The sequence below is a fragment of the Artemia franciscana genome, chromosome 11, assembly GCF_032884065.1.
Source record: "Artemia franciscana chromosome 11, ASM3288406v1, whole genome shotgun sequence".
Lineage (NCBI taxonomy): Eukaryota > Metazoa > Arthropoda > Branchiopoda > Anostraca > Artemiidae > Artemia > Artemia franciscana.
Window position 1 is genome coordinate 26933463 of NC_088873.1, and position 26044 is coordinate 26959506.

Genomic DNA, 26044 nt, shown 5'->3' on the forward strand with positions numbered 1-26044 from the left:
GTGTTTTTATAGTATTTTGTGGTATTTCCTTAGTATTTATCAGAAAAAGCAGCTTCTGGTTAGATGAAGAACTTAACATATGTGCTATAACATACAAGTACCTTTTTTTTTATTTAATTCTAGAAATAAGAGAATGAAACTCTGTCTCTTGGCTAACGAATATATTTTTCTCAAAATGAAGATATGTGTTTAGCAGCCATTGAAATGTTCGGAATGTAAAAGGTCTTACTTTCTTTATAGTGGCGCGAAAACCCCGGAAGAGTGGCTAATTCAGGCAAAGAGATTATAGCAGCTCTGGCATCCTCGTCAAAACTTGGAGGTGGCACTGACTTGCCATCTTTCCCATCTGTTAAAAAAGGGATTGATCAGCTAATGCGATCTTACGAGCCTAAATTTGGTGGTTTTGGTCATGCACCTAAGTTTCCACAACCGTCGAATTTCAACCTGATATTTGCTTACTATGCAAGGTAACATGGCTAGATCTATTGTTTGTTGGGGATGTTTCGTTTTTATGGCACTTTCCCGTCGGCCAAGTGTCATATAGCGACCGCAATTTCTCTCCGCCCGTCGGTCTGTCGGTCCCGGTTTTGCTAGTTCGGGCACTTCCAAATAAGCGAAGACAATGAAAGTTGGCTGGCGTATCAGCGACCGGACCAGATTAAATTAGAAATAGTCTCTTCCCTGGTTCGAGTTTCTGGGAGGGGGTCTAGGGACGGCTAATTCGGAAAAATTAGAAAAAATGATGTAATTTTAAATTACGAACGGTGATCGGATCTTAATGAAATTTAATATTTAGCTGGTCCTCGTGTCTCTGAGCTCTTATTTTAAATCCCTGGTTTTGCAATGTCCTCGTTTTGCTAGTTTAGGCACTTCCAGATAAGCTAGGACGACGAAATGTGTTTGGCGTATCAGGGACCAGACCAGATTAAATTAGAAATAGTTGTTTCCCCGATACGGCCGTCGGGGGGAGTAGGGGACGGTTAATTCGGGAGAATTAGAAAAAATGAGGTATTTTTAACTTACGAACCGGTGATCGGATCTTAATGAAATTTGACATTTAGAAGGATATCGTGTCTCAGAGCTGTTATTTTAAATCCCGACCGGATCTGGTGACATTGGGGGAGTTGGACAGGGAAACCTAAAATATTGGAAAACGCTTAGAGTGGAGGGATGGGGATGAAACTTGGTGGGAAAAATAAGCACAAGTCCTAGATATGTGATTGACATAACTGGACCGGATCTGCTCTCTTTGTGGGAATTGGGGTGGGGGAGGGTTAATTCTGAAAAATTAGAAAAATGAGGTAATTGCAACTTTCGAACCGGTGACCAGATCTTAATGAAATTTGATATTTAGAAGGATCTTGTTGTTGAGAGCTTTTATTTAAAATGCCGACCAGATCCGGTGACACTAGGGAGAGTTGGAGGGGGAAACCGGAAATCATGGAAAACGTGAAAATTGAGGTATCTTTATCTTACGAATGGGTGAACGGATCTTAATGAAACTAGATATATGGAAATATTGTATGTCTCAGATGCTCCATTTTCAATTCGCATAAATTAGATTTATGGACTAACCACTCGGATTTTTCTTTCACCATTCCGCGAAGTATTAGTTAGTCATAACCGGTTTAAACAGAGTCTGGAGAATAAGTAACGTGCAGACACCAAACTACCGGTAAATAAATATATATGAAAAAATTATACTGTATAAATAATTGCAAGAAGAATTGCTAAGGATAACCTGTGCCTAATCGTAATTTCAAGTGAGAAATCCCTTAAGTTCAACCTTCTCATGTTTATCTTGTTGAAACGGTGAAGAAAACTGATAACTATGTCTTTGACCGAGTTGCCGCCCCTGAAAAAGAATTGACTAAGTAGTAAAATGCTTGGACTTCCGCTAGGCCTTAAGTGAGCAATTTTCGTGTCTTCTTCTGTTCTTACCCGTAGGAAGTGAAGTAGACTTTAGGCAAAATATATCCTAGTGATTTATGGGAAACAAAAATGTTTCATTTTCAGTTCTACTAGTGGAGATAGTCACTATTCCTAATTGACTTAAGCCATGCTCAACCCAGCTTATTCCTTTAAATGCTTGATAAAAAAAAATAATAATATCTGTAATTCAATATTATAATCATGTTGGACTATTTTAGCTTCAGTGAAAAAGTTTTTCAGAGTTTTTTCATTCTCGGTTTTATTCATCTTCCAGTCTATTTACTTTTTCTTTTCTTGTTTCTACCAAATAAGTCCTTGCAACCAAAGGCCTTGAATAAGGAAAACCCAAATACATTGTTATAAGATCTTGGTTTGTACTCTGCTGAATTATGTGGAGTGCGGGAGCTTGGGTATCAATGAAAGCAAAACATAGGAGTAAAATTATTGAAATTTGTTATTGGTAACAATGTTTATAAGACGAAGAACTTCCAAGATGAACTTTGTAGTATAATACCAATTTTCTTTTGTAGAAACTCCAACGATCCGAATGCCAAAAGAGCCTTGCAAGCATGCTTGCATACATTAGAATGCATGCGACGAGGTGGTATTCATGACCATGTTTCGCAGGTAATCTATTTCCCCTTTTTTGTTTTGCGCTCCATAACGTCCATAGTATCGTCCACTTTATTATTTTTTATTCTTCGTATTGCATTTTTTCATCCGGAGAAATTTTATTTATTGATAAGTTCAGTTAGATTGATAAAATATTTTTATTAGTATTCTGATGTTACAGATAATCGTCTTCAGTATTGACACTACCACTATCAAAACGGCCGTGGTTTCCACGTATAAATTCTCATTGATGCTTCCGCTTTAACGTTCTGTGTAAATGCAGAATTCTAAATTCTTGCACAAGTCAGAATTAAAAGAAACTGTTGAGCAAACAGTGGGTGTTACGATAGAAATGATAATGGATCCAAAAGATTTTACTTGAAACCAAAAATAACATACATATAAACCCCTGAAATGAAAAAGCACTTTACTACAAAATATAAAATGATAATTCTTATCTACTTTATAGTTTTCGCAAGCACCTTAGGCAATAAAAAGAGATTTAGATCATTTAAAAGACAAACACAATTATCGTGTGTATTCGGACAATTAAGCTTATTTCTGTACTTAGCTATAGCATTTTGTAAAATCGATTATGCTATTAAATAAACCTGAAAATAAGCGCTTAAATTTTAGTTGGAGAGATCCAAACAATTCAGTTTGCCTAAACGGGTAAATACAATAACACATCTATTCTGTGTGGGGTTTGAATTCTAACCGAAAAGAAGATGGTTTGCCCGAAAGTTCGAGTGAGGCAACCAAGATGGAGAGTGAGGCAATTTTAGTTGGAGAGATCCAAACAATTCAGTTTGCCTAAACGGGTAAATACAATAACACATCTATTCTGTGTGGGGTTTGAATTCTAACCGAAAAGAAGATGGTTTGCCCGAAAGTTCGAGTGAGGCAACCAAGATGGAGAGTGAGGCAATTTTAGTTGGAGAGATCCAAACAATTCAGTTTGCCTAAACGGGTAAATACAATAACACATCTATTCTGTGTGGGGTTTGAACTCTAACCGAAAAGAAGATGGTTTGCCCGAAAGTTCGAGTGAGGCAACCAAGATGGAGAGTGAGGCAATTTTAGCTGGAGAGATCCAAACAATTCAGTTTGCCTAAACGGGTAAATACAATAACGCATCTATTCTGTGTGGGGTTTGAATTTTAACCGAAAAGAAGATGGTTTGCCCGAAAGTTCGAGTGAGGCAACCATTGAAATAATAATTGAAATAATTATTTCAATAAATTTAATTGAAATAATGTAACAGTAGAGTTTTGATTGTTTTCCCAGGCCTGTGCCGGGGTAATTATGTTCTTTTTTTATGTTAGTTTTGCTTCTAATCCTATTAGGCTCCTCAATACAAGAGAAAATTCTTCGTTGTGGTCACACGATTCACCACATTATTGTACAGAGATTACCTCATTTCCTTCTATCACCAATGACTTTGTAGAAAGACTGGCCTGTTGAGCCTTGTTCAAGCCGGAATTGTTCAAGAATTTAGACACTAAGACTGTAATCACATGTCAGAGTAAATGAAAAAAATCATTGCAACGTTTCTAACATGACTATTGAAACAATCTAATAGTGGAGATTTTGATTGTTTTCCTAGACCTCTGCTGGGGAAATATGTTCTTTTTCTTATATTACTTTTACTTCTACTCCTTTTAGGCTCCTCAATACAAGAGAAAATTATTGATTGTGGTCACATGGTTGACCAGATTATTTTACAGATATCCCCACATTTTCTTCTATCACCAATAGCTTTGCAGAAAGACTGGCCTGTTAAATCTTGTTAAGCAGGAATTATTCAAGAATTTTAGGTATGTATGGTTGGAGGGTACAAAGATAACCTGTCAAAACTTGATGCAAAAAGTACGATGAGTTTCGACTTTAATGCCAAAACAAGTTATGCCCAATCTTACGGACAGAAACAACCCAAAACAGAGCTAGGTACCCAAAACAGAAAACAAAACAAGTAATTTTGCTGCTCGGTGGCTCATTAGCTCAGTGCCAAGCTTAACTAAGTCCTGATTCGGTACAAAAGCAAGGAAAGTTCTGACTTGATTCAAAAACAAGCTTTATCTAACTTCAGAGTTTAGCCCGAGTCTGGTTGTCGTGGGAAGAAATTAGCTAAATCATGTCTCTGCGCAAAAGTGAGCTGAGTTCAGGTGACAGAACCAATTGGTGAAAAAAAAGCTCAGTCTTAACTCACTGCAACAGAGCTAAAGATAAGTCCTTACTTAGTGCTATATAACCAGAATTCTGATTCCATGTAAAATGAATGAACTCCAAGCTGTACTTAGTTCTCCCGTACTGCAGACTTTTTTATGGCACTTGGTATCTACCAAGTGACATATAGCGATCGCAAATTCTGTCGGTCTGGTGGTCTGTCTGTCTGCCCCGGTTTTGCTACTTTAGGCACTTCCAGGTAAGCTAGGACGATTAAATTTGGCATGCGTATCAGGAACCAGACCAGATTAAATGGAAATTGTTGTTTCCCCGATTCGATCATCTGAGGGGGGGAGTGGGGTGACGGTTAAATTAGGACAAATTAGAAAAAATGAGGTATTTTTAACTTACGAACGGGTGATCAGATATTAATGAAATTTGATTTTTGTAAGGATATCACGTCACAGAGCTCTTATTTTAAATCTCGACCGGATCTGGTGACATTGGGGGGGGGGGGCAGTTGGGAGGAGACCTAAAATCTTGGAAAACGCTTTGAGTGGAGGGATCGGGATGAAACTTGATGGGAAAAATAAACACAAGTCCTAGATACGTGATTGACATAACTGGAACGGATCCGCTCTCTTTTGGGTAGTTGGGGGGGGGGGTTAATTCTGAAAAATTAGAAAAAAATGGGGTACTTTTAACTTTACGGACGGGTGATCAGATGTCAATGAAATTTGATATTTAGAAGGATATCGTGTCTCAGAGCTCTTATTTTAAATCCCAACCGGATCCGGTGACATTGGACGAGTTGGGGGGGGGGACCTAAAATCTTGTAAAACGCTTTAGCGGAGGGATCGGGATGAAACATGGTGGGAAAAATAAGCAGAAGTCCTAGGTACGTGATTGACATAATCGGAACGGATCCGCTCTGTTTGGGGGAGTTGGGAGGGAGGGTTAATTCTGAAAAATTATAAAAAAAATGACGTATTTTTAACTAACGAATGAGTGATCGGATCTTAATGAAACTTCATATTTAGAAAGACCTCGTAACTCAGATCTCTTATTTCAAATCCCGACCAGATCCAGCGTCATTGGGGAGGGGGCTGGAAATCTTGGAAAATACTTAAAGCGGAGAGATCATGATGAAACTGGGTGGAAAGAATACAAACAAGTCCAAGATACGTGACTGACATAACCAGATCGGATCCACTCTCTTTGGTCGAGTTGGGGGTGGGGGAATAATTCGGAAAAATTAGAAAAATGAGGTATTTGTAACCTACGAACGGTGATAAGATTTCAATGAAATTTGATATTTAGAAGGATCTTGTGCTTTAGAGCTCTTATTTTAAATTCCGACCAGATCCTGTGACATTAGGGGAGTTGGGTGGGGGGAAACCGAAATTCTTGGAAAACGTGAAAATTGGGGTATTTTTATTTTACGAATGGGTGATCAGGTCTTAATGAAACTTGATTATAGAAGGATCTTATGTCTCAGATGCTCCATTTTGACTCGAATCGGATCCGGGGACGTAGGGGGTCGGAGGAGGAAACAGAAATCTCAGAAAACGCTTAGAGTGGAAAGATCGGGATGAAACTTGATGTGAAGAATAAGCACAAGCTCTAAATACGTGATTGACCTAATTGGATCGGATCCGCTCTCTTTGGAGGAACTGGGGGGTGTTAATTTGGAAAAATTAGAAAAATTGAGGTATTTTTAACTTAAGAACGGGTGACCAGATCTTAAGGAAATTTGATATTTAGAAGGAACTCATCTCTAAGAGCTCTTATTTAGAATCCTGACCAGATTTGTTGACATTGGGGGGAGTCAGAGGGGAAAATCGGAAATCTTAGAAAATGCTTAGAGTGGAGGAATCGATATGAAGCTTGGTGGGTAGAATAAGCAAATGTAGTAGATACGTAATTGTCGTAACCGTACTTGATTCGCTCTCTTTAAGGAGGTTAAGGGGTTGGGCTTAGCGCTTTGGCGAGTTTGGTGCTTCTGGACGTGCTAGGACGATGAAAATTGGTAGGCGTGTCAGGGAGCTGCACAAATTTACTTGGTAAAGTCGTTTTCTCCGATTCGACCATCTGGGGGGCTAAAGAGAGAGGAAAAATGAAAAAAATGAGGTATTTATAACTTACGATTGGATGATTGGATCTTAATGAATTTTGATATTTAGAAGGACATCTTGACTCAGAGCTCTTATTTTAAATCCTGACCGGCATTAAGCCTCTGATTTTCCTTTTAAATCAATCTATTGATTCTTAGAATTTTGCTATTGCTCATACCATATGAGCTCTTGGCTCTTCCGGCCTCGTCACAAGTGCCACGTGAGCTCTTAGCTCTTGTTGAAGAAAAGGAGACAGATAACACTTCATTTCAAATCGAACCTGCTGTATGATTTGAAGTTCTTTACGGGTCCGTGGTAACGCCAATACGCCTCTCCCCTTCCTCCTGTTCATGACAAATTTAACTGAAAGATAGGCTTATTGATGTTATTGGTAGTAAAATCACGCAAGAATTTTCATTCTCTATTATTGAAAGGGCAAAATGAGCCTATTGCTTCTCCAACATTCCTACTCGTTCTACCGCCTACTTTTTAGCAGAAGAGTAGGACATTTGCTCCTTTTTAGAACTGGAATCACAGAAGGTTATTTAATATTTATTATTGGAAATAGAATTGGGCCAATTGTCCCTCCAACAAACTTAAGCGCCTCCTCCTGTCTTAACTTATTTGCATAATTTTGTCGGCACGGTGTACGGCGCATTCTTCGAACCAGAATCGTAGGAACACTAAATTTTTATAGAAGGTCAATAAACGAGGCAATAATTTGCCTTTTAAAAGAGACAATAGTTTTCTATTCAGTTTTTTGTCCCTAATGGGCTCAAAACTTAAGCGAGCTAGCACATCGGGTGTTGGCTCTGATTTTTGCACAAAAATGGTTCGGGGGTGCACCATCACCCAAGTAACAAGAGGAGATGAGTTTCAAATGAGCAGGCCACTTCTAAGTTACATTTACCTTGTACAAAAGTGTTTAGATCCACCTGAGATTTGGATGACAGATAGCTGCTGTCAAGTCGGTGTCTCCCAAGAACCATTAGACCGTTGGCTCTCTACTGTTTACCTGTCGATGTTTTCATAGTTTCAAAGTAAACACTGTTGTGTGTCCACAGAAAATGGAGATACGCCTTACGTCTTTTTTGTATAAGATATTGTCTGGTTTTTAACAGGGATGTGTCCTATCTCTATTGCTGTTTGTTATTGTTATGGACTACATTCTAAGGCAGTGAAACTTCTGGAGTAAAATTTTGTAGCCGACAGATTTCAGACCCAGATTTCGATGACTACGTTGTTCTTCTCGAAGAAGCAAAACAGCTACTGCAGCAGCTACTCGACGTCATAGATGAAAAGGCTGAAAAATTGGCGATTACAGTGAATGTCAGTAAGACAAATATCATGGTTACATCTGACTCTGCTGACCCTGAAATGCAAAGATAAGCAATTGAGCAAAGATAAGCAAGTGAAATAACCCACAAAATCAAGAGGAGGATTGGACAAACTAATAGTTGGCGCAATAGGAAACACTCGAATGCGCTTGAAGCTCCGCCTCAGGAATAAAAACGTGATATGCATTATTACATTCTCCTCTACTCAAGTTAAGACTGGAAACAGAATGTCCAACTTGAGAAACGCTTCTTAGCGCTTGAAAACATGTGCTTTGAAAGAATACTAAACATATCTTGGCATCAAAAGCTCAAGGAGTTTGCCAGAAAACCTGTCAATCACTAGTTACTAACCTTTTGAAATGTAGGAGATAGACGTAACTGGGCCACGTCCTTCCTATGTCTGAGGATCGACTCCTCTATACGTTTCATAATGGTTGCCTTGAAATGCTAGTGAGAAGGGAGGGGGCAATCAGCCCTTTCTCTTCTCACGCCCCTTCTAGCTGCCCTACACAAAAACATCCGATTAAAATTTTGAGACAGCCATTTTGTTCAAAATAGCTGAAAGATCCAATAACTATGCTTCCGGGGATGACATCATCCTCACAGTCTTGTGCAAGAACTGTAAGTTATGCAAGTTTCCGATTTTTACATAATAGGATTTGCTTTTGGGAAAGTGCTTTTGATCCTTAGTCTCTGAAAAGGCTGTGAGTATTAAAGTGAAACTTTTAGGGATTGTTGAGGTTAGTATTGAACTAAATCAAAACACTATGTGTATGTAGGCTGTGAAAAAGGTGGATTAGCAATATCTCAGGAACGTCTTAGGGTATTAACATGAAATTTTCATGTTGTATGAAACGCCAAGCATGTTGAGTGGGATATTGGACTAACCAAAAGACACTGTACGCATACAACTACCGCTACTACTTCTATAATCACTACGACCACCACTACTATGATTGCTACGAGTAATCCTACTACGACCGTGCTACTACTTCGACTATAAATATAGTGATTACTACTTCTACAACGATTGCTACTGCTGTGATTACTACTGCTACGATTGCTATTGCTACGACTACTTTCTCTGAGGATACTATGACTGCGACTGCTACTTTTACTACTATGAACAGTACTATCACTACTGCTACTACCATGAACTATCTATGACTATGTCAGGAACGGCGTTTGGTATTAAGTTAAAACTGTTAGGGCATGTTGAATGGAATTTTGGACTAGCTAAAATACGCTATGTGCATACTACTACAACTATCACAACTACGGCTGCTATTACTATGACTGCTGCTACTATGGCTAAATTTTTACAGCTACTACTGCAGCTACCACTACTGTGGCTACTTGTGATTTCGGCTGTGAATACCTGTGACTGCGACTGCTTGTCAGTACAACTTCTTTCAAGTAAAGCGCAAATGATTTTTCGGTCTATAGAAAGTACCGGAGGCGTTAACCCTACACATGTTTGTGGTAGTTTCTGTTTGCTTTGATTTTGACTTGATTATTTATTGTAATTTATGTTCGTTTTGGGTTTTGCTTATTAACTGACAGTGATTTATTTTGTTTTTTGCTTGAATTAATATTTGTCTTTATTTTTACTTCTCTTCGGCTAAATGTAGCTCTTTACTATTCTTTGAAAACTTCTTTTGTGGAAAAAGTTTATCTGTAAATTAATCTATTGAGCGCTAACATATCTCAAGAACATCCCATAAGTAGTTTACATGGTTGTGTAACATAGGTGGTAATATGTATTTACTATACTGAAGCTATACAAGGATATTTTAAAGTGTTATATAGTATGCATAAATATACTAGCAAAAGAGCCTATCGAACAATGGGCATATAAAAAGAAGAAACTATAGCAAAAACTTTTTTGTGAGAACTGAAGAAAAATCGTTTCCCCCCCCCCACACACACACACACACAAAGTTTTACATCTCATTTCTCTCCCTCCCCCAAGAACAAAAACATCCTGGAAGTTTCAACTTGATCCTCCAGTCGTAAGGCATAATAAGCCACACTTGCCGATATGCGTATAAAATTTTCTACTTTCAATGAAACCTACTAACTATATGAAATCCGTATAATCAGAAATAGTCCATTGCCCTAAGACTTTCATTTAAAAACGAATACTTTCTTGTTAGTATCCGGAAACCCTCTGAACCTGATTGCACCATTATTCCGAAGAAAAATCGGTTCAGTGACTATATCACTTGACTCTCATAGGTTAGTGATTGTCTGGTTCTTGCATACCATTCAAAGTAACATCTTTATTCAGTTAATCCTCACAGCAACTTATGACGAACACTCGACAAGTTTGATAACTTTCGGAGTAGACTGTTTAATCTGGTCATTTAAACTTGTAGGGATTTGCCCGATATTCAACTGATTCAGAATGGCATGTTCCACATTTCGAAAAGATGCTTTACGACCAGGCTCAGTTGGCTGTTGCTTATACAAATGCTTATTTAGCAACTAAGAACGAAGTATGGAAGGACGTTGTTGACGATATTCTTACCTATGTCTCAAGAGATCTAAGTGATGCTGTGAGTAACTTTAAACACTTTAACCATGCTTTCAGCAGTGAAAAATTGTACTAGACTTGGATTTTCATATGTTTTTGAGTTTTTCTTGCTGTAAAAAAGTGGTGCATGTGCGCGTTGAGGAATGGAGGCAGGGGACTGGTGATGTGGGAGGAAGGATTTTGGGGCGAAGACTCAAATTTTTCCCAAAAAAGCACGAAAGTTAATATTTTTTTGCTTTTTGATAGTAAAAAATAGTCTTTCCGTAGTCAGAACTGAACCCTGTCGCCTCTTATTGGAACATGTCAAACCGCTTCCAAGATGGGATTTTCACTATATATTTAAAGGGAAGGGAAATCATAAAAGCAGTGTGGAATTTACCTAGGCACAAAAAATAAATTTCTTTAGGTGAGGAGGCTATGACTTAAAAGCATATATATTTTATTCCTCTTTTTAAAGAAGTTCATCCTTTTTTTGACACACAACAAGCTAAAAATTTTAAATGATATTAAAACCTTGGGACACACAGGGATGTAGCTATAGTATTTTTATTGGGGGGGGGGGCAAGAATGGGCGCTATCGAAGTAGGTACTATTCAGGTGGCAGTGAAGAAAAGTAGCTATTTAACAAACATGCTTACCTTACCTTAGACCTTAGTTCCTCCTGTGCCTCGGGAGACACACAGAGCGTCTGTGAGTTGCCTCCAGTCTTCCCTCATGTGAGCCGCTGCGAATATGTCTTTCCGCTCTGGAATGCGAGTCGTCTGGAGGACTCCTCTGTCACGTTCATACTTCCTACGGAGCGTGTTCTTTGGTCTTCTTTGACGATGGGTGCATTCTGGTTGCAGGTGGAGGAGTATTTTTGAAAGTCTGTGATTTGGCATGCGGAGGATGTGTCCAAAGTATCGCCGTCTACTTTGTTGTACAACGGTTGCGATATCTGGCTAACCTGTGTGGGTACGGATCTCGTCGTTGCTGATACTGTCTCTCCAACTGTTTCTAAGGATACGGCGAAGACAAATATTCTCGAAGGCGGTAAGGTTTTTCTCCTGTTCTGCAGTTAGTTTGAGGCATTCCATAGCGTAACTCTGGACAGACAGTACATTGCTCTGGAACAACCTGGGTTTCAACTTCAGCGTATATACGGTGGATTTACTGGTAGAAGTCTCTGAAAAGTTTCGTTGGCCAAGGTGTGCAATTCTTCCTATCCTAGTGCGCAGTTCTTTTTCAAAGTCGCCACTGGAAGTGACTCTGCTCCCTAAGTACTTGAAATGTGTCACCTGCTCGATGTCCTCTCCTCCTAGTTGGATTTCCAATGGTGAACTACAAATTGACATTGCTTTTTTCTTTGGGGCGTTGATGTGTATTCTGAATTATTCAGCTTTCTGTGCGAGTTTGTTGAGGAATTCCTGAAGCTACTGCTTGTCGGCTTCTATGACCCCAACATCGTCAACGAAGTCGACGTCCTGAAGAAGTTTCCCTGCAATCCGGATTCCATGCCCATTTATCTATCTAAAGATGTAGTCTACAACTAGGAGGAAGAGGAGAGGTGACAGGACACAGTCTTGCTTGACGCCTGACATCACCTTGATGCAGCATTTGCTGCCGTCCGATGATTTAACACAGCATTCTGTCTCTTCGTACATGGCAACTATTAGACGGATTAGCTTCTCGGGAATGCCGTGAAACCGCAATACTCTCCACTGATTTTGACGATCTACTGAACCAAACGCCTTTTTCGCGAAGTCACGAAGAGTATATACAAGCGCTGTCTCAATCCGTTAAATTCCTCGAGCATGGTGTGTATATAAAAATAGGGGCGGCACAAGATTGTTTTGGCCGAAATCCATTCCTTTCTTCACGTAAGCGAGGATCAAGGACAGGTTGGAGTCTTCCTAAAATTATCGTCGTGAACAGCTTTGCAGGGTCGAGAGAAGATTGATTCCTCTATAGTTGCCGTATACTTTCGCGTCTCCCTTCTTGAAGAGTTTGACTTGGGTTCCTGTTCTCCAGTTTTTGGGCAACTTTTCGGTCTTCAATTTGGGTAGGGTTTGATGCAGGCTGAGTTTGATCATTTCAGCTGAAATGCAGTCTCTACCAGGGGTCTCTTCCCATTCTTAAGTTTTTTAGCTCCTAAGGGTAACTTTTGGCTGTTGGCTTTTCATCACTGATGTGAAAACTGAAGAGAGGTTGGTCGGGTATATCTGGTGGGACCGCTGGGGCTGGTCGATTAAGTAGGCCCTCGAAATAACTCGTCCGCCATTCCTTTTGTTCTTTTGCATCTTTCAGGAATCTTTCATTTTAATCTTTCATCGGACATTCTTGGATACTTAACTTGCCTACTATTTCCTTGGTGAGGCGATGTACGGTTCGTGTGTCTCTACGGCTCTGCTTCTTTGGCTTGTCTGGCCTTTTGTTCATGTACTGCCGTCTGCTGGATCTGGCACTTTTCTTTACATTTCTATCAGCTTCTTTATAGGCCATGCTCTTGGTCACCTATGAGTGACCATTTCCCCAAGGGACCTTGACTTCAGTTTCTAGTAATTTTCTATGAGATCCCAGGTCTTCGTAGATATCCACTGTTGCTTAGCTGGCTTTCTAAACCTGAGGGTTTGTTCGGCCGTATTCGTGTAGCTTTTGCGGATCGTCTCCTAAGCGTCTTTGACGTCGTCTGGTAGGTTATATAGGGCTTCAAATTTAAAGGACAGTTTTGATGCCAAACGAACATCGGACGCCCTTGTCAGTTAGTTTGTCACTGGTAGGTTATATAAGGCTTCAAATTTAAAGGACAGTTTTGATGCCAAACGAACATCGGACACCCTTGTCACTTAGTTTGTTAACGTCAAAGCTTCTGAGTATGTCCGTCTTCAGCTTCCAATTATTAGACTTCGGCTTCAATTTCAGTGTGGTGACTACTAGCTCGTGGTCTGAACCAACTTCGGCGCTTCAGAAACTTCGAATGTCGTTTAGGCTTGTTCGCCATCTCTGGCGGATCGGGAAATGGTCGATTTGATTTTGATGGTCCCATCTGGGGATGTCTAATTGTCTTTGTGGATATCTTTATGCTGAATGAACGTACCGCCGATCAGCAAATCATTCCCCATAGCGAAGCTCGCAAGTCGGTCTCAATTTTCGTTTATGGTGCCAAGTCCGTGCTGGCTCATCACACACAGTGTAAGCAAGCTTTTGGGTGGGTGAAGGTGAATTATACACTCGGCTTTTTTCAGTCAGGTTCACTTGTAACATTGCAGTACATATATTCCCCTCCACTTCCCTCACGTCCAGCACTAGATGTTCAATCTCATAATTGAACCAAGCTTTATTCTAATAGACCCAGGTATCGTTCTATTCATTAGCTCGTAATTTTTGAATGGATTTTGACTGTGTAAGATGTAATTTGTTAAAGTAAACTTATAATATACGTTTTATTGAAATATTATTTATGATTTTTTGTTAAATTGATTTGTTTGTTGATTTTCCGATTTATATTAATAATTAGCTTTGATATCAGTGGTTAAAAGCCGAAAGAAAAATCATAGGCAGCGTAATAGCGCTGTCTAAGTAAAAATCTAGGATAAGTCAAAGTATTACCACTGATTGTGAAACACTGTATTGTGAAATATTCCCCACATTTAAATAGCTACCATATCTTAAATTAGGCAGCAGTCGAAAAATGAAGACAGAAATATTAACTTGTCAATGTGTATTGTTTGACAAAGAATGTCCAGAAAATATGAATAATTCTTGGCGTCATTGCGGCAGAGACCTTAAATCAATCAAAAATTGTCAGAGATGCCAATTGGAAGGAAAAATTTACCCCTAGGTATTGAAAATTACCTTTCCTTTTGTATCATTGTTTAGAAAAACTAATTCTATAAAAATTTCACAACAGTTTTTTTTTGCGTAAATCAGGGTATAGTGAGTATACATTTCCAGGGTGTGTTACATTGAATATCATTTTATGTATATAATTGTGTTGCGAGAGCAACACTTTGGTTTTGTCGTGGTTTTTTTTTTACCCCGATTTCAGCTTATTCCTAGAAAGTGGTAAGGGTCTAACATCTGCGGTTTTTACGGAAAGTGTGGACCTTAGGCTGGATTGATGAATATGACTTTAAATTTTGGAAAGCTTCGTAGAACTCTTGCCAGGGGCCAAAAAGGATGGTTTTTGCTTGTCCTTGAGCCAGAGCCTATAGTGTGTGAAGTGAAGAGGAGTTGTATAGCCTATGTCAGAGAGGACTATCTGAAGTTATGCAGCCAAGCTTTCGTTTCATCAAACCATGTTTCTGCTTTCGAGTGGAAAGCTCCGTTCTAGCAGGCAAGCAGGCAGGCACCAGTTTCAAATTGAAGATGGACTAAAATCTATAAGTGTTAAATATATGCGACAGTTACCCTGTCCCACAGCCAATATATCTTCTTTGAGTGATAAATAGAAAAATTTAGAGAAGCAAAAAAGCGGCATTTTCCCACGGGTCCGAAAGTGCTGCCATCTATTGTTTCTACCCATTTCTGTTCGTGATTTCAGCTGAGTTTATCATTCGGTTTTTCGCACTTGGGATTGCGGTAGAGAAATGGTATCAGATGTGCCTCTTAAACTTTAAAAGTTCTCTCATTGCTAAAGAAATTAGAGTTTATCCTTTGCTCCTTTCTAAGTGATGACGTTAGAAAGTTGGCCTACGGCAAAAAAGTCAACTTTTGAACTAAGAGAGATAGATTTTTTTATTCGACGGCAGTCGATAGCTTTTGATGAGCTGATCAAAGTATATGTCATCCATTTTTTGTACAAAAATTCCTTCGTGAGATATACCAGTTTGAAAGTTTAAAGGGGTTGACAACTTCAGTAGTAAGGTACACACTGAAACCAAAAATAGGCCGATACCAATTGTGAGACATATAGGGGAGTTGTAAGCAAAAGTCGGCTGTTAGCTCATAATCATCCTCGGCAATGAGGGGTTCGCAACTCTTACTAGTTGGTGTACCTATTTTTTGTTTCCGTTGTATTTGATGGTGAGACTAATTTGGTTCCAGTGGTAAGACATGTAGGGGACTTGTAAGTAATAATCGGCTGTAAGGCTACAATCATCTTTAGCAATGAGGAGTTTGCAACTTTTGCGAGTTGGTGTACCTAGTATGTATTTTAGCATCCTTACAGATTAACAACTTCAGCGTTTAGTCGCAGCGAGGAAACAAAACCAAAGTGTTGCTCTCGCAACACTTTACTCGGCGAAGCCGAGCAAAGGTTGCCGCAACACCTCACGTTGCCCATGCAACGTAGATCTAGTTCCCTTTACAATCAAAGCTTGGTCTCCTAGTGCTGCGTGATAAAACTCATAACAATAGAAAAAGAGAATGGATAGTTACCATTTATACGTGCACACAAAATTTCTAATTTATGACAAAAATATACATATTTTGTTTAAATTCACTTTTGCGATTTTCAGCCGACATTTTGTACAGTATGCTGATGCAGAGATAAATGTTCCACAAGTAGCGCTGGCGTTGTGTGAAATGTGACTAATTTAAGGAGGAGGGACTTGCGTCGCCTAACCTCCTTGGCTATTTGTTAACAAGAGGCTGACTTATGATTCACTGATGACTAAAGTTGCTTGTGAGTGATTATGATTTCATCCTCTCTTTATGGAATCAACTCGCAAGTTTATTTTAGTGCAAGATCATAAAATTATTTTATACTAGGATATCTGATAAACAAAATTAATTTTGTGCTTCAAGGTTGTTTTTTTTTTCAAGAAGAAATTCTCAAGAGTTTTTTTTTTTCTATTGTTTCTTGAAAAATTATTAAGGCCTCTCGAGAAAGTTTACTGGTAATTTTTTTTTTAGTATTAGAATATCAAAGTTCTATTATTTTTTTGTTTTCATTTTTTCTTTCAATCAGGTGTTTTCCATTAAAACCCCAGTTCCATGAAAGGTAAAAGCTCTATAAGACTAATGTACAGTAAACAGTAGTCTTTATGTTAACATTGGAAATTACTCAAATAGAAAACAAGGGCCTAGGAACATGCATCCACTCCTGTTACTAACTGGTAATCATAATTTTTGCGGTTGATTGAGGGATTTTACTTTTTAATGATCTATTTTAAGAGCTAAAATCAGTGAAGAAGCTTCAGGCTAGCCTCCAAAATTTAACATCGTCTGAAAAACAGTAACATTCTATACCGTCTTATTGAAATGTTTTATTTTGCCCTTTTTCTGTTAAGCTCGCTAAGAGCTAAGAGGTAAACTCAGCAAATTAGACTGGGAGTGGATTGGGGAAAAAATTACTTAAGATTTGGGAAGGTCGTCAGAGATAGTCAAGTAGAGGTTTAAAACTTTGTGGGATAAAAGAGAAGAAATGCTGGCTAGAGTCTCTTTGATCTCTAAAAGCGGCTTAATATCTAATGTTCTGGTAGTCATATCTTAATCAGTAAAATAGCTTGTAAATACCCAAATAACCCTCTTAAAGGTCAATGAATAAAATATCACTTAAAAATTATTTTCAGGTAGCATGGGCAATCTAACGGAAGAATATATGGCGAAAAGAAATAACCCAATCGAAATAAACTTTTAAAAACTAAACACGAGAGGAAAGTTGGTATTATTATGTTTCTGAAGCATGTGGCAAATATATTGCGTAAATTGGCCAGTTTGCTTATAATCCAGTATGTCAATAAGTATATTGATGTCCTCCTTCTTATCCCCTGCAGTTTTCATTAAAATAAAAATAAACACTATAAAAGTTCTAAAGAACTTGGTATTTGGTAAATTTTAAAAGATTTTTAAGCATTTTACAATATGTATCTTTAGAAATTGCAAATTCGCTTCTTTAGAAATGTGAATTTTTTTTTCTTATTCATCTTTTTTTATTCAAAAAAGAAGACGCAGTCCTCTCCCTAGAACGAAATTTTAGGTCTCAGACCTCTTCCCAGGCACGTATGCAGGATTTGTTTTTCCTGGGAATGGGGAGAAGGTAATAACCAAATTTTCAAGGGGGGGGGCAGTAATAAGAAAGAAATCGTAATTGGTAAATTGAGTAAGAAATGCCTAGAAAATGAAGGAAATTTTGATTTGAAGGGGTTCGAACTCGAGCCCCTTCCCGCCCCTCCGTACATCCCTGTTTCTTCCCTCCAGACCCAATTTTTGTGTATGCTTCTTGTTGTATTTACCCAATTTGTACTATACAGAGTGGTGGTTTCTACAGTGCTGAAGATGCAGATTCCTATCCTTATGAAGGAGCCAATGAGAAGAAAGAAGGTGCTTTCTGTGTTTGGACTTTCGACGAGCTGCAAAACCACTTAGAAGGGATAAATTTCAAAGATGGCTCTCCAGTTTTTCCTGTGTTCTGTGAACATTTTGGAGTTAGCTCAAAAGGTAGAAATAAAAGGGTGTGAAAAGCAATGTTTTTGTTTGTCGAATGGATCAACTGCCAGGAGTATTCAAAGTATTAGGATATAAAATATTTTGGACATTGGTTTAAAACAAAACATAAAAGAAATTATGTACATAATAAAAAATGAAAACAAAGCCTTTTAAAAAAAGGAAAAGATTAGCTTTACATATCTTGCATCGAATCATATCCAAGGGAAATTGTTACTCAGTTTGAAGTTCTACAGAGTGGAAAAAAAGATAATAATTTGACTAGGGGAATCATTAATAAGTTTTGGAAATTTTTAATCACACAATTCGCTCGATTTTAATTCTGTTTGCTGCTAATAAATATCAAAAACATTTTCCTGTCTGCTAAAAAAAACATTCTTATTTTTCCTTTGTGTATTTCCTTCGTGTATTTGCTTGATATTTTTTCCTTTTTTTAATTTATCATTTATTCTTACAATACGGGATTATGTATAGCAACGGTTCTGAATTGCAGTCAAAGGTGAAGTTTCTAGCCTGAAATCAATTTATAATTAGGTACAATTGATAAAATGTCAATATACACATTTCATTCAAACATCATAACTAATAACAATAATAGCAATGGTTATAAAATAAACAATAGGAAGAAGGAATGTTGAAAAAAAATAAACATAACGAGGCTTAAAAAATACGAAAACAAAAGAAGAAAAAAGAAAAGTAACCAAAGGAAAAGTTAATGCCGGCATAACAAAGCATAATAAAGAACAAGATATTCTGTAAGTTCATTATTTACTTCCCCAAGAAACGAATAATGACTCGGAATAATTTTTCTGAAATATTAGATTCAAAAATATATCTATATTACTAGAATCCTTATCAAACGTGTTCCGTAATTTGCAACCTCTATAAATTGAAGAGAAGCATGATTTTATTCAATCCGTGTATACAAACTTCAGAACTTTAGCGTTTAAAATATGAACGAAGAGAAGATGTTGTAATTAACACGTCAGGAAAACTAAATGCTTAGCATAAACGCACGGGGTTACAAAAAATAAAAAATGGTAAATCATGTACAAAAGTACAAAAAGTAAAAGCAACAGAAGTAAAAATCGTAAGTAAAAAAAAGTAAAAACCACGCAAAGCAAAAGCTGGTAGCATTTAAAATGCTTATATTCACCCACTGCTAAGTCACATAATGTTCTAAAAATAAGAAGACAATTTGTATTATTTTGAAATACTTTTGTTTGCTTAGTTGTTTTTGGGAATTTATTTTTATTCATTTAAATGCTACTGTCGTAAAAGTTGTTTGGGTGTACAATTGAGAAAATTTTAGGATTTTAGGAAACTCAAAGAAAATAAATATTTTAAGGGAAAAAAAGACAATAGGAATATAAATGTTAGAACTGTGACTTAGATACTATAAGCTAAGGCAATAACATTTGTCAAGTACGACTCTGAAATATGTTTACTTAGAAAAGGAGGCTGCCAAAAAAAATATTGCTTATTGATCATCGACTGAATTCTATATTTTAGTTTCTGTTATGCGTGTCGGTTTTACAGGTGTTCATATATCGTGATAACAGCGGTAGCTGCAACCTAGTAAGGACAATAGTCGACCAATAGTAACCCAAAATTGATAATTATAAAGCCAAATTGAATCGAAATAGCGAAGTACAAGCTACTGGCCAGCGCCTTTGAATGTACTGTTTATTTATATTTATTTATTTTCTGTTTAAATTGTTTTCTGTTAACTTTCTGTATCATTCATTTGTGTGCTTTTTCCTTTTTCCTTTTATTATCTTTTCATACTCCATTATGTGACATTTCATGTCTAAATGTAATGGACAATAAAATTATTTATTTATTTATTGGAATCACCATGGTCGAAAACTTTATATATGAGAATTACAGTCCTCTGGGTATAACAGCAAGGAAAATCGATTTATTTGCTTGGGAAGCAATTATGCGTCCTCTTTTTTTCTTATTTTTGTATCAAAGTTTCTTTTTGCTATTGAAAATTCTTATGTATCAGTCGCTTTTCATGTTTTTTGGTTCTTTGGGGGAAGGGGGTAAGCCCCCCCCCCCCCGCCGACAAGTAAGTTGCCAAAAAATGTGCCTATTAAAAATTTGGAGGGTATCCTAGAATAGGATGAGTTGTTGTAGCTTCCATTAGTGATCGATTTCGAATGATTCCCCATTCAAGAGTTTTTGTTTTTACCCCTTCGATGCTAAAAATGCCAATCATACGGACCAATTCTTCCGTCTGTGGAGAAAAAGGTCACGGGAGCTCTAAAACAGCCCCCTGCCAGAAACCGAAAAAATGTGATCTATGCAAATCAGACAGTCACCCGTGTTACAGTTACAAATGCCCTATTGCACAGGCTCTGCTGAAAGTTAAATCTAGTTCAAAATGAAGATCCGGGCTGCGTATGCCTCCCTGGCTTCAAACGTTCTGTATCTAAGTAAAGTTCACCGTTCTCACTTGTATAATAGCCATACTCACTTACTTGCTCTTGCTCCTGTTTGGTCTTTCCTTAATTGTGGCAAAAGAAAGCAAGTTCATCCCCTTTACTTTAAATATGCAAAGTATTTGTTGGAACTTCCAATCTGGACAAAAACTCTTTTTTGCAAAGAAAGTATCATTTGGTAAACCCAGCTAGAGTTATTGAGAAGCGTATTTGTGATTTCACTACCGACTGCCAGAAGTCTTCCCATCTTTGGTCATTTCTGTTTGTCCCTTGTTTGTTGTTGTTAAAATGTGTTTTATCGAAGTACTAGGTTGAAGAAATTTGACAGATTAGCAGCACCTCCTTCACGCACAAATCGTTTTTCCAACTCATTCATCCCTTTCTTTGTATCAAAGTATAACAATTGTTGATTTTAAACTATTTGTCTTCTGATTTTTTGTCGTTTGATTTAATCCTTTTTTCTTTTTTGTAAGCACAAGCGCCATTTAGTTTTATGACTACGAGAGATTGTGCAAATAAAACCTATTCTATTCTATTTCTAGTCTTTTTTATTTTTTATCGTGATTTTTACTCTGATAGGTTATAAATAAAATGATGATGATAATGATGAAAGCAAATTAAATCTTCATCCGAAGTAGGGGGCTTAGTACTTCGGTGGGTTGTTAGCAATAGTAGTAAATAAGATTTTTTTTTTTTTTTTGCATGTAATTTTTTTGCAGGGGTACATATTTTTCAGCTATAATTGACCATAGTATGAAAACGTTTGGAAAGCAGTATCTTAAAAATATTATCGTTCTTTTTAGGACAATATAACCAATGATATAACTTATTTAATTGTAATAGAACTAGCGGACCATACCTATTGTTTTAAAATTCTAAAGATACTGAGATACTCCAAATAGAGTTCACCCCAAGGATTTTGGATGAATGTCTTCATTTCCCTGGTTTATTGTTTGCATGTGTTTGATTCCATGAATGATATTTTTTTTTAGGTAATGTTTCCCCATCGAAAGACCCGCACAAAGAACTGACGGGGAAAAATGTATTGATCATGAGGAAAAGTGAGGAAGAGACAGCTGATAAACATCAAGTGAAAGTTGAAGAACTAAAATTGATTTTTAAACGAGCTCTGAATAAACTGCATGAAATCCGACAGAGCAGACCAAGGCCACATTTAGATGACAAAATTATTGCTGCTTGGAATGGTATGTTTCCATTTTATGATTGGGGTCATAATGTAATAGTAGGAACACCTAGACTTTGACAACTCCTGTTAAAATTATTTATCTTGAACCAAGAAACTAAATCTTCTGCCCACATTATATTTACTTAAACATAATAATTTAATATAGATTATACGCTTTTGACTTTACAATATGTGATGATTTGTTTATTTACTTATAGGGATTCCTGTCTGAAAGTTTTATTTGTTAATGTTAGCGTCTGCGTGACATTTTTATGAGCCATAACCCATGTGGCTTTTCTGTTTTAAATGTACTATGCCATAGACCATATAAAAGTTTGACAATTTGTGATAAGAAAGGCGTTTTTCCGCTAACCTATACATCTGTGCAGGTCAATACGATTAGACCGTATATAATTACTAAATTCAAAAGTACATATCTTAAAGATATAAACTAATTATTCCATAATTTTATTATTCCATCCAAGTACATAAACTAATTATTCCAAATTAGTTTCTAAGTGTTTCCTGAATTTTTTACTTCTGGCGATGAAATGCAAAATTATCCTACAGGATGGGCTAATAATATGAGTGTCCTGTGGTGGCGCAGTGGATTTGACCTTAGCTTGGTAATACGGGACCCAGAGATCGAATCACGCTGCAGGAATGCACTGCAGGGCCGACGAAGGGACCATAGTAGTTAAGGAGCGTCGTTAATTCTTAAATAATAATAATATGAGAACACCTCAAGCTGTTAGAACTAGATCTTTATTTTTGATGTGTCATAATGAGCCAAATGTTTGGAATAACTTGCCCGAATTTTCAAAAAAGTTGGCATATGTATGTGATTTCTGTAGAGATCTGAAAACAGTTTGTCTTCGGTTGTACTGTTTTGAAGAAAAGTTAAAATTGAATTTAATTTGCACTTTAGTTCTGACCACCCAATACAGATGTGAGGATATTCTTTGTTTTAAACGTTTCTTATGGAAATGTTTGATTCTTATAAAATGTCTTTTTTTACTCCAATCTTTAAGCTTCATTACTGTAGTCACTGTTAAGTCCTCCCCCTCCCCCTCACTTTACACACTGTAGTTCCCCCCCCCCCTCCCCCAAAAAATGGATATAAATTGTTTAATGTTTTGTCGGATGGCAGAAGGGGTTTTTGAGTGTGTTGGCAGCGGAACGAGTTGTTGTTTGGAAAGGTCGCTGCGACCAGGAGCAGGGCAAGTGTAGATTTTTTCTCTCTTTCTTTCTTTTTTTTTCTTTTTCTCTTTCTAAATTGTATCTATATGTTTAAGAAGTTACTCGAAGGAAGCGAAAACTTACATTAAATATTTTGTTAAATTGCTTTTTTTTGGGTTTTCTTTGTGTTTTTTTTTTTTTTTTTTTTTTTTTTTTTTTTTTTTTTTTTTTTTTTTTTTTTTTTTTTTTTTTTTTTTTTGAATAAATCCGGTTATTCAGAGATTCAAAAGGATGCAGACCTGAAAAATTGTTGTGAATCCCTGACGTAGTCTAAGTTGGAAAAATTTATATCAGAAAAGCAAGGATGCTCCCTGATTGTAAATTATTTTAGGTTTAATGTTGACTGGTTTTGCCCGAGCTGGATTTATATTCAATAACAAGAATTACTTGGATCGTGCGCAGCAAAATGCAGAATTTCTTGAAAAATACTTATGTACTGATGAAGGCACTCTCATCAGATCCATATACAAAGGACCTGATCACCCAATACAGATGTGAGGATATTCTTTTTTTTAAACGTTTCATATGGAAATGTTTGATTCTTATAAAATCTCTTTTTTTACTCCAATCTTTAAGCTTCATTACTGTAGTCACTGTTAAGTCCAAATGAATTAGTAATGTGTCATTCTTTAGTGGATCAAATTGATTTTTAAGAAAAATGCCTTTCAGGACACCGGCTTCTGAAGACAAGTGATTAAAATTGTGTCGTTAGGATGAACTTACTTACTTATACTTCCTGCGGGACCAGACATGGATTCATCAACCGACATCTAGAATAGTCCTTATGGTTGACTTCCATTGGTCGGGATCTTGTGCCGGAGCCACCAGTTCCCCATATTCTGTTAAAGTTACAAAATCACCAACGGTATCGAGGTATTTTTGACAGATTCTTCAATTCAACGCCAGGACGTCTATGCCAATCTGACAAAGGACCAATTTGAAGCACTTGCTTTATGATATACATGATTATAATACTAATAATATAATCCTTCCTATTGGATTTTGTTGCCTTAAACCTGAAATCGAGATTTACTAACTTTCGATGTCTCAACTTCACATACATTATACATATTGGTAAAACTTTTAGCATATAATGACCATATGGTGATCATACATAATGATATTTCATGGTTCCATATTATGATCCCAGGCTAAAATTTGTGTTAAACCAACGTAATTTGTGCATTAAGGTAGTTTGAAGAAAATTATCACTTTTCTAAACATTTTGATGAATGGTGCACATAATTTCCATTGAGTATGTCTGTAAAAGACAAAGCCTATAACGATCTAGCTTTTTTAAAACCTGATCGGTTTCTCTGTAAGATTTGAAGCCAGTAAAAAGAACAGTAAGCTTTGAGTCACATAAATGTCAACAATTAAACTAAAATGTTAATTAATTAAACCAATAAGATACTAAATGATTAAACTCTTAAAATGTTACAATTAAACTCTTAACTTCTTTTCCCGATTCTGAATCAGGAAAATCTAGTCAGGGAAATAATTTGCTAATTTTTTCATCCTGATTCTCCTTCAGTCGGTAGTGCTATGCGTAATTGAGGGCTAATCCTCCGTCCCCCAAAAAATAGCGATAGATTACATAAAAACACTTAATGGAGTTGATTGGTTAGCAGAAAGGCTGCCACTTTTCCTAAAATATTGGAATTTCGGTCGTTAGCTAGGGATAATTGGAAAAGTTTTTATATCAAACATGAACCTTGAAAACTAAATTAGGCTCATATTATTTGAAATCTTTTCAAACCTCAGGTTTTTCTTAAAGTGAATCTCGGGATATTGTTACCTTCTCAGTGGCAGCCACTTTTGGTGACAGCTAGGTTGGCAGTCTTTTGCCAACCATTGGAAATGTAACGTTTGAATTTTTAATTATTTGTGTTAGCAAAATTTTCTTGTGAATTGTATTGCCCTGCAATAACGTTACAAATTCCGAGAGATGCTCTCCTATGAAGTTTTCCAAGCAGTATTTCGGCCCACTTTCGCCTGCAATCTGGTGTTAGCATCACAAGCAGATAATCTTTTACTACTTTTCTTTTCTTTTAACACGGTCTTAAATTTTCAGGGTTAGTCCAGAAAGTATTTAAAAAAGGGCCTAACCCGAAACAAATTGCAAGAGAAATGCTTCTTTAACTACCCGACCCGGAAAATGCGCTGATTCCAAATATGCGAAGTTTACTCATCAAGCTGCTCCACAAATACATGTTTTTTTTGGGTTAAGGTTGATTTTGAGAGTGTGAAAATCGTGCTTCCTTGTAAAGGCGTACAACAACAAAATTGATGTCTAAAAAAGGGTACTTGATTACAGTACAATCACCTTGCGAAAATCACCTTTATTTGAACGTACAATTACAAGTCTCATTTAAATGTTCTATTAGTGTTAAGCTCAACTGAATCTGAAGAAGCTGAAGATGAATAATAAGGAGTTGAGGATCTGGATGATAACGAAGATCTATGAATATTGATATTTCGTTTTTCTATCACATTTGTGTATTATATAACCGAAAAAGTCAAGAATGTTTTAATCGTTAGTTAAACCATTGAAATGGGCCATAGTTGTCGTTCTACATTTTAAGATCTGTTTCTTCAGATTCAGCAGAGCTTAACACTGATGGAATATTTGATTGAAACTTAAATTTTACGTTGAAATAAAGGTGATTTTCATTATCACCTTGGCTTAGTACGTTTTCTAAACAACTCCCAAAAATTAACTTCAACCTCAAAAACCCCAACTTTTCATTTTAAGCTCAAATAAAACTAATTCTTATAATCACCATGATTTATCACCCTATTCCAGACCTTAGTTTTGTTGCTGTACGCCTATATATGGAAACATGAATTTCACCCCCTCAAAATCAACCTCAACCTCAAAAAATATATATTTGTGAAACAGCTAGATGAGCAAACTTTGCATATTTGGAATCGTTGCATTTTTCTGATTTGGGTAGTCAAAGAATCATTTCTTTCTCAATTTGTTTCGGGTCAAACCGTTCCCTTCCTTGACTAGGTGTACAGTTTAATTTCTCTCTCTCTCTCTCTCTCTCTCTCTCTCTCTCTCTCTCTCTCTCTCTCTCTCTCTCTCTCTCTCTCTCTCTCTC

The 26044-nt window shown here is 36.9% G+C and overlaps 1 protein-coding gene across 5 annotated transcripts in view; it reads left to right on the top strand.

Annotated features, from left to right (window-relative positions):
* The window catches only part of LOC136033027 (spermatogenesis-associated protein 20-like), a 78910-nt gene that overhangs the window by 46409 nt on the left and 6457 nt on the right, over positions 1–26044 (top strand). For all 5 annotated transcript variants that reach the window (XM_065713580.1, XM_065713578.1, XM_065713582.1 and 2 more), the window contains exons 5-10: positions 241–467; positions 2463–2559; positions 10540–10719; positions 17873–18059; positions 21505–21717; positions 23269–23431. In XM_065713580.1, the coding sequence (XP_065569652.1) occupies positions 241–467; positions 2463–2559; positions 10540–10719; positions 17873–18059; positions 21505–21717; positions 23269–23431 (1067 nt within the window). The remainder of the gene's footprint in view (positions 1–240; positions 468–2462; positions 2560–10539; positions 10720–17872; positions 18060–21504; positions 21718–23268; positions 23432–26044) is intronic.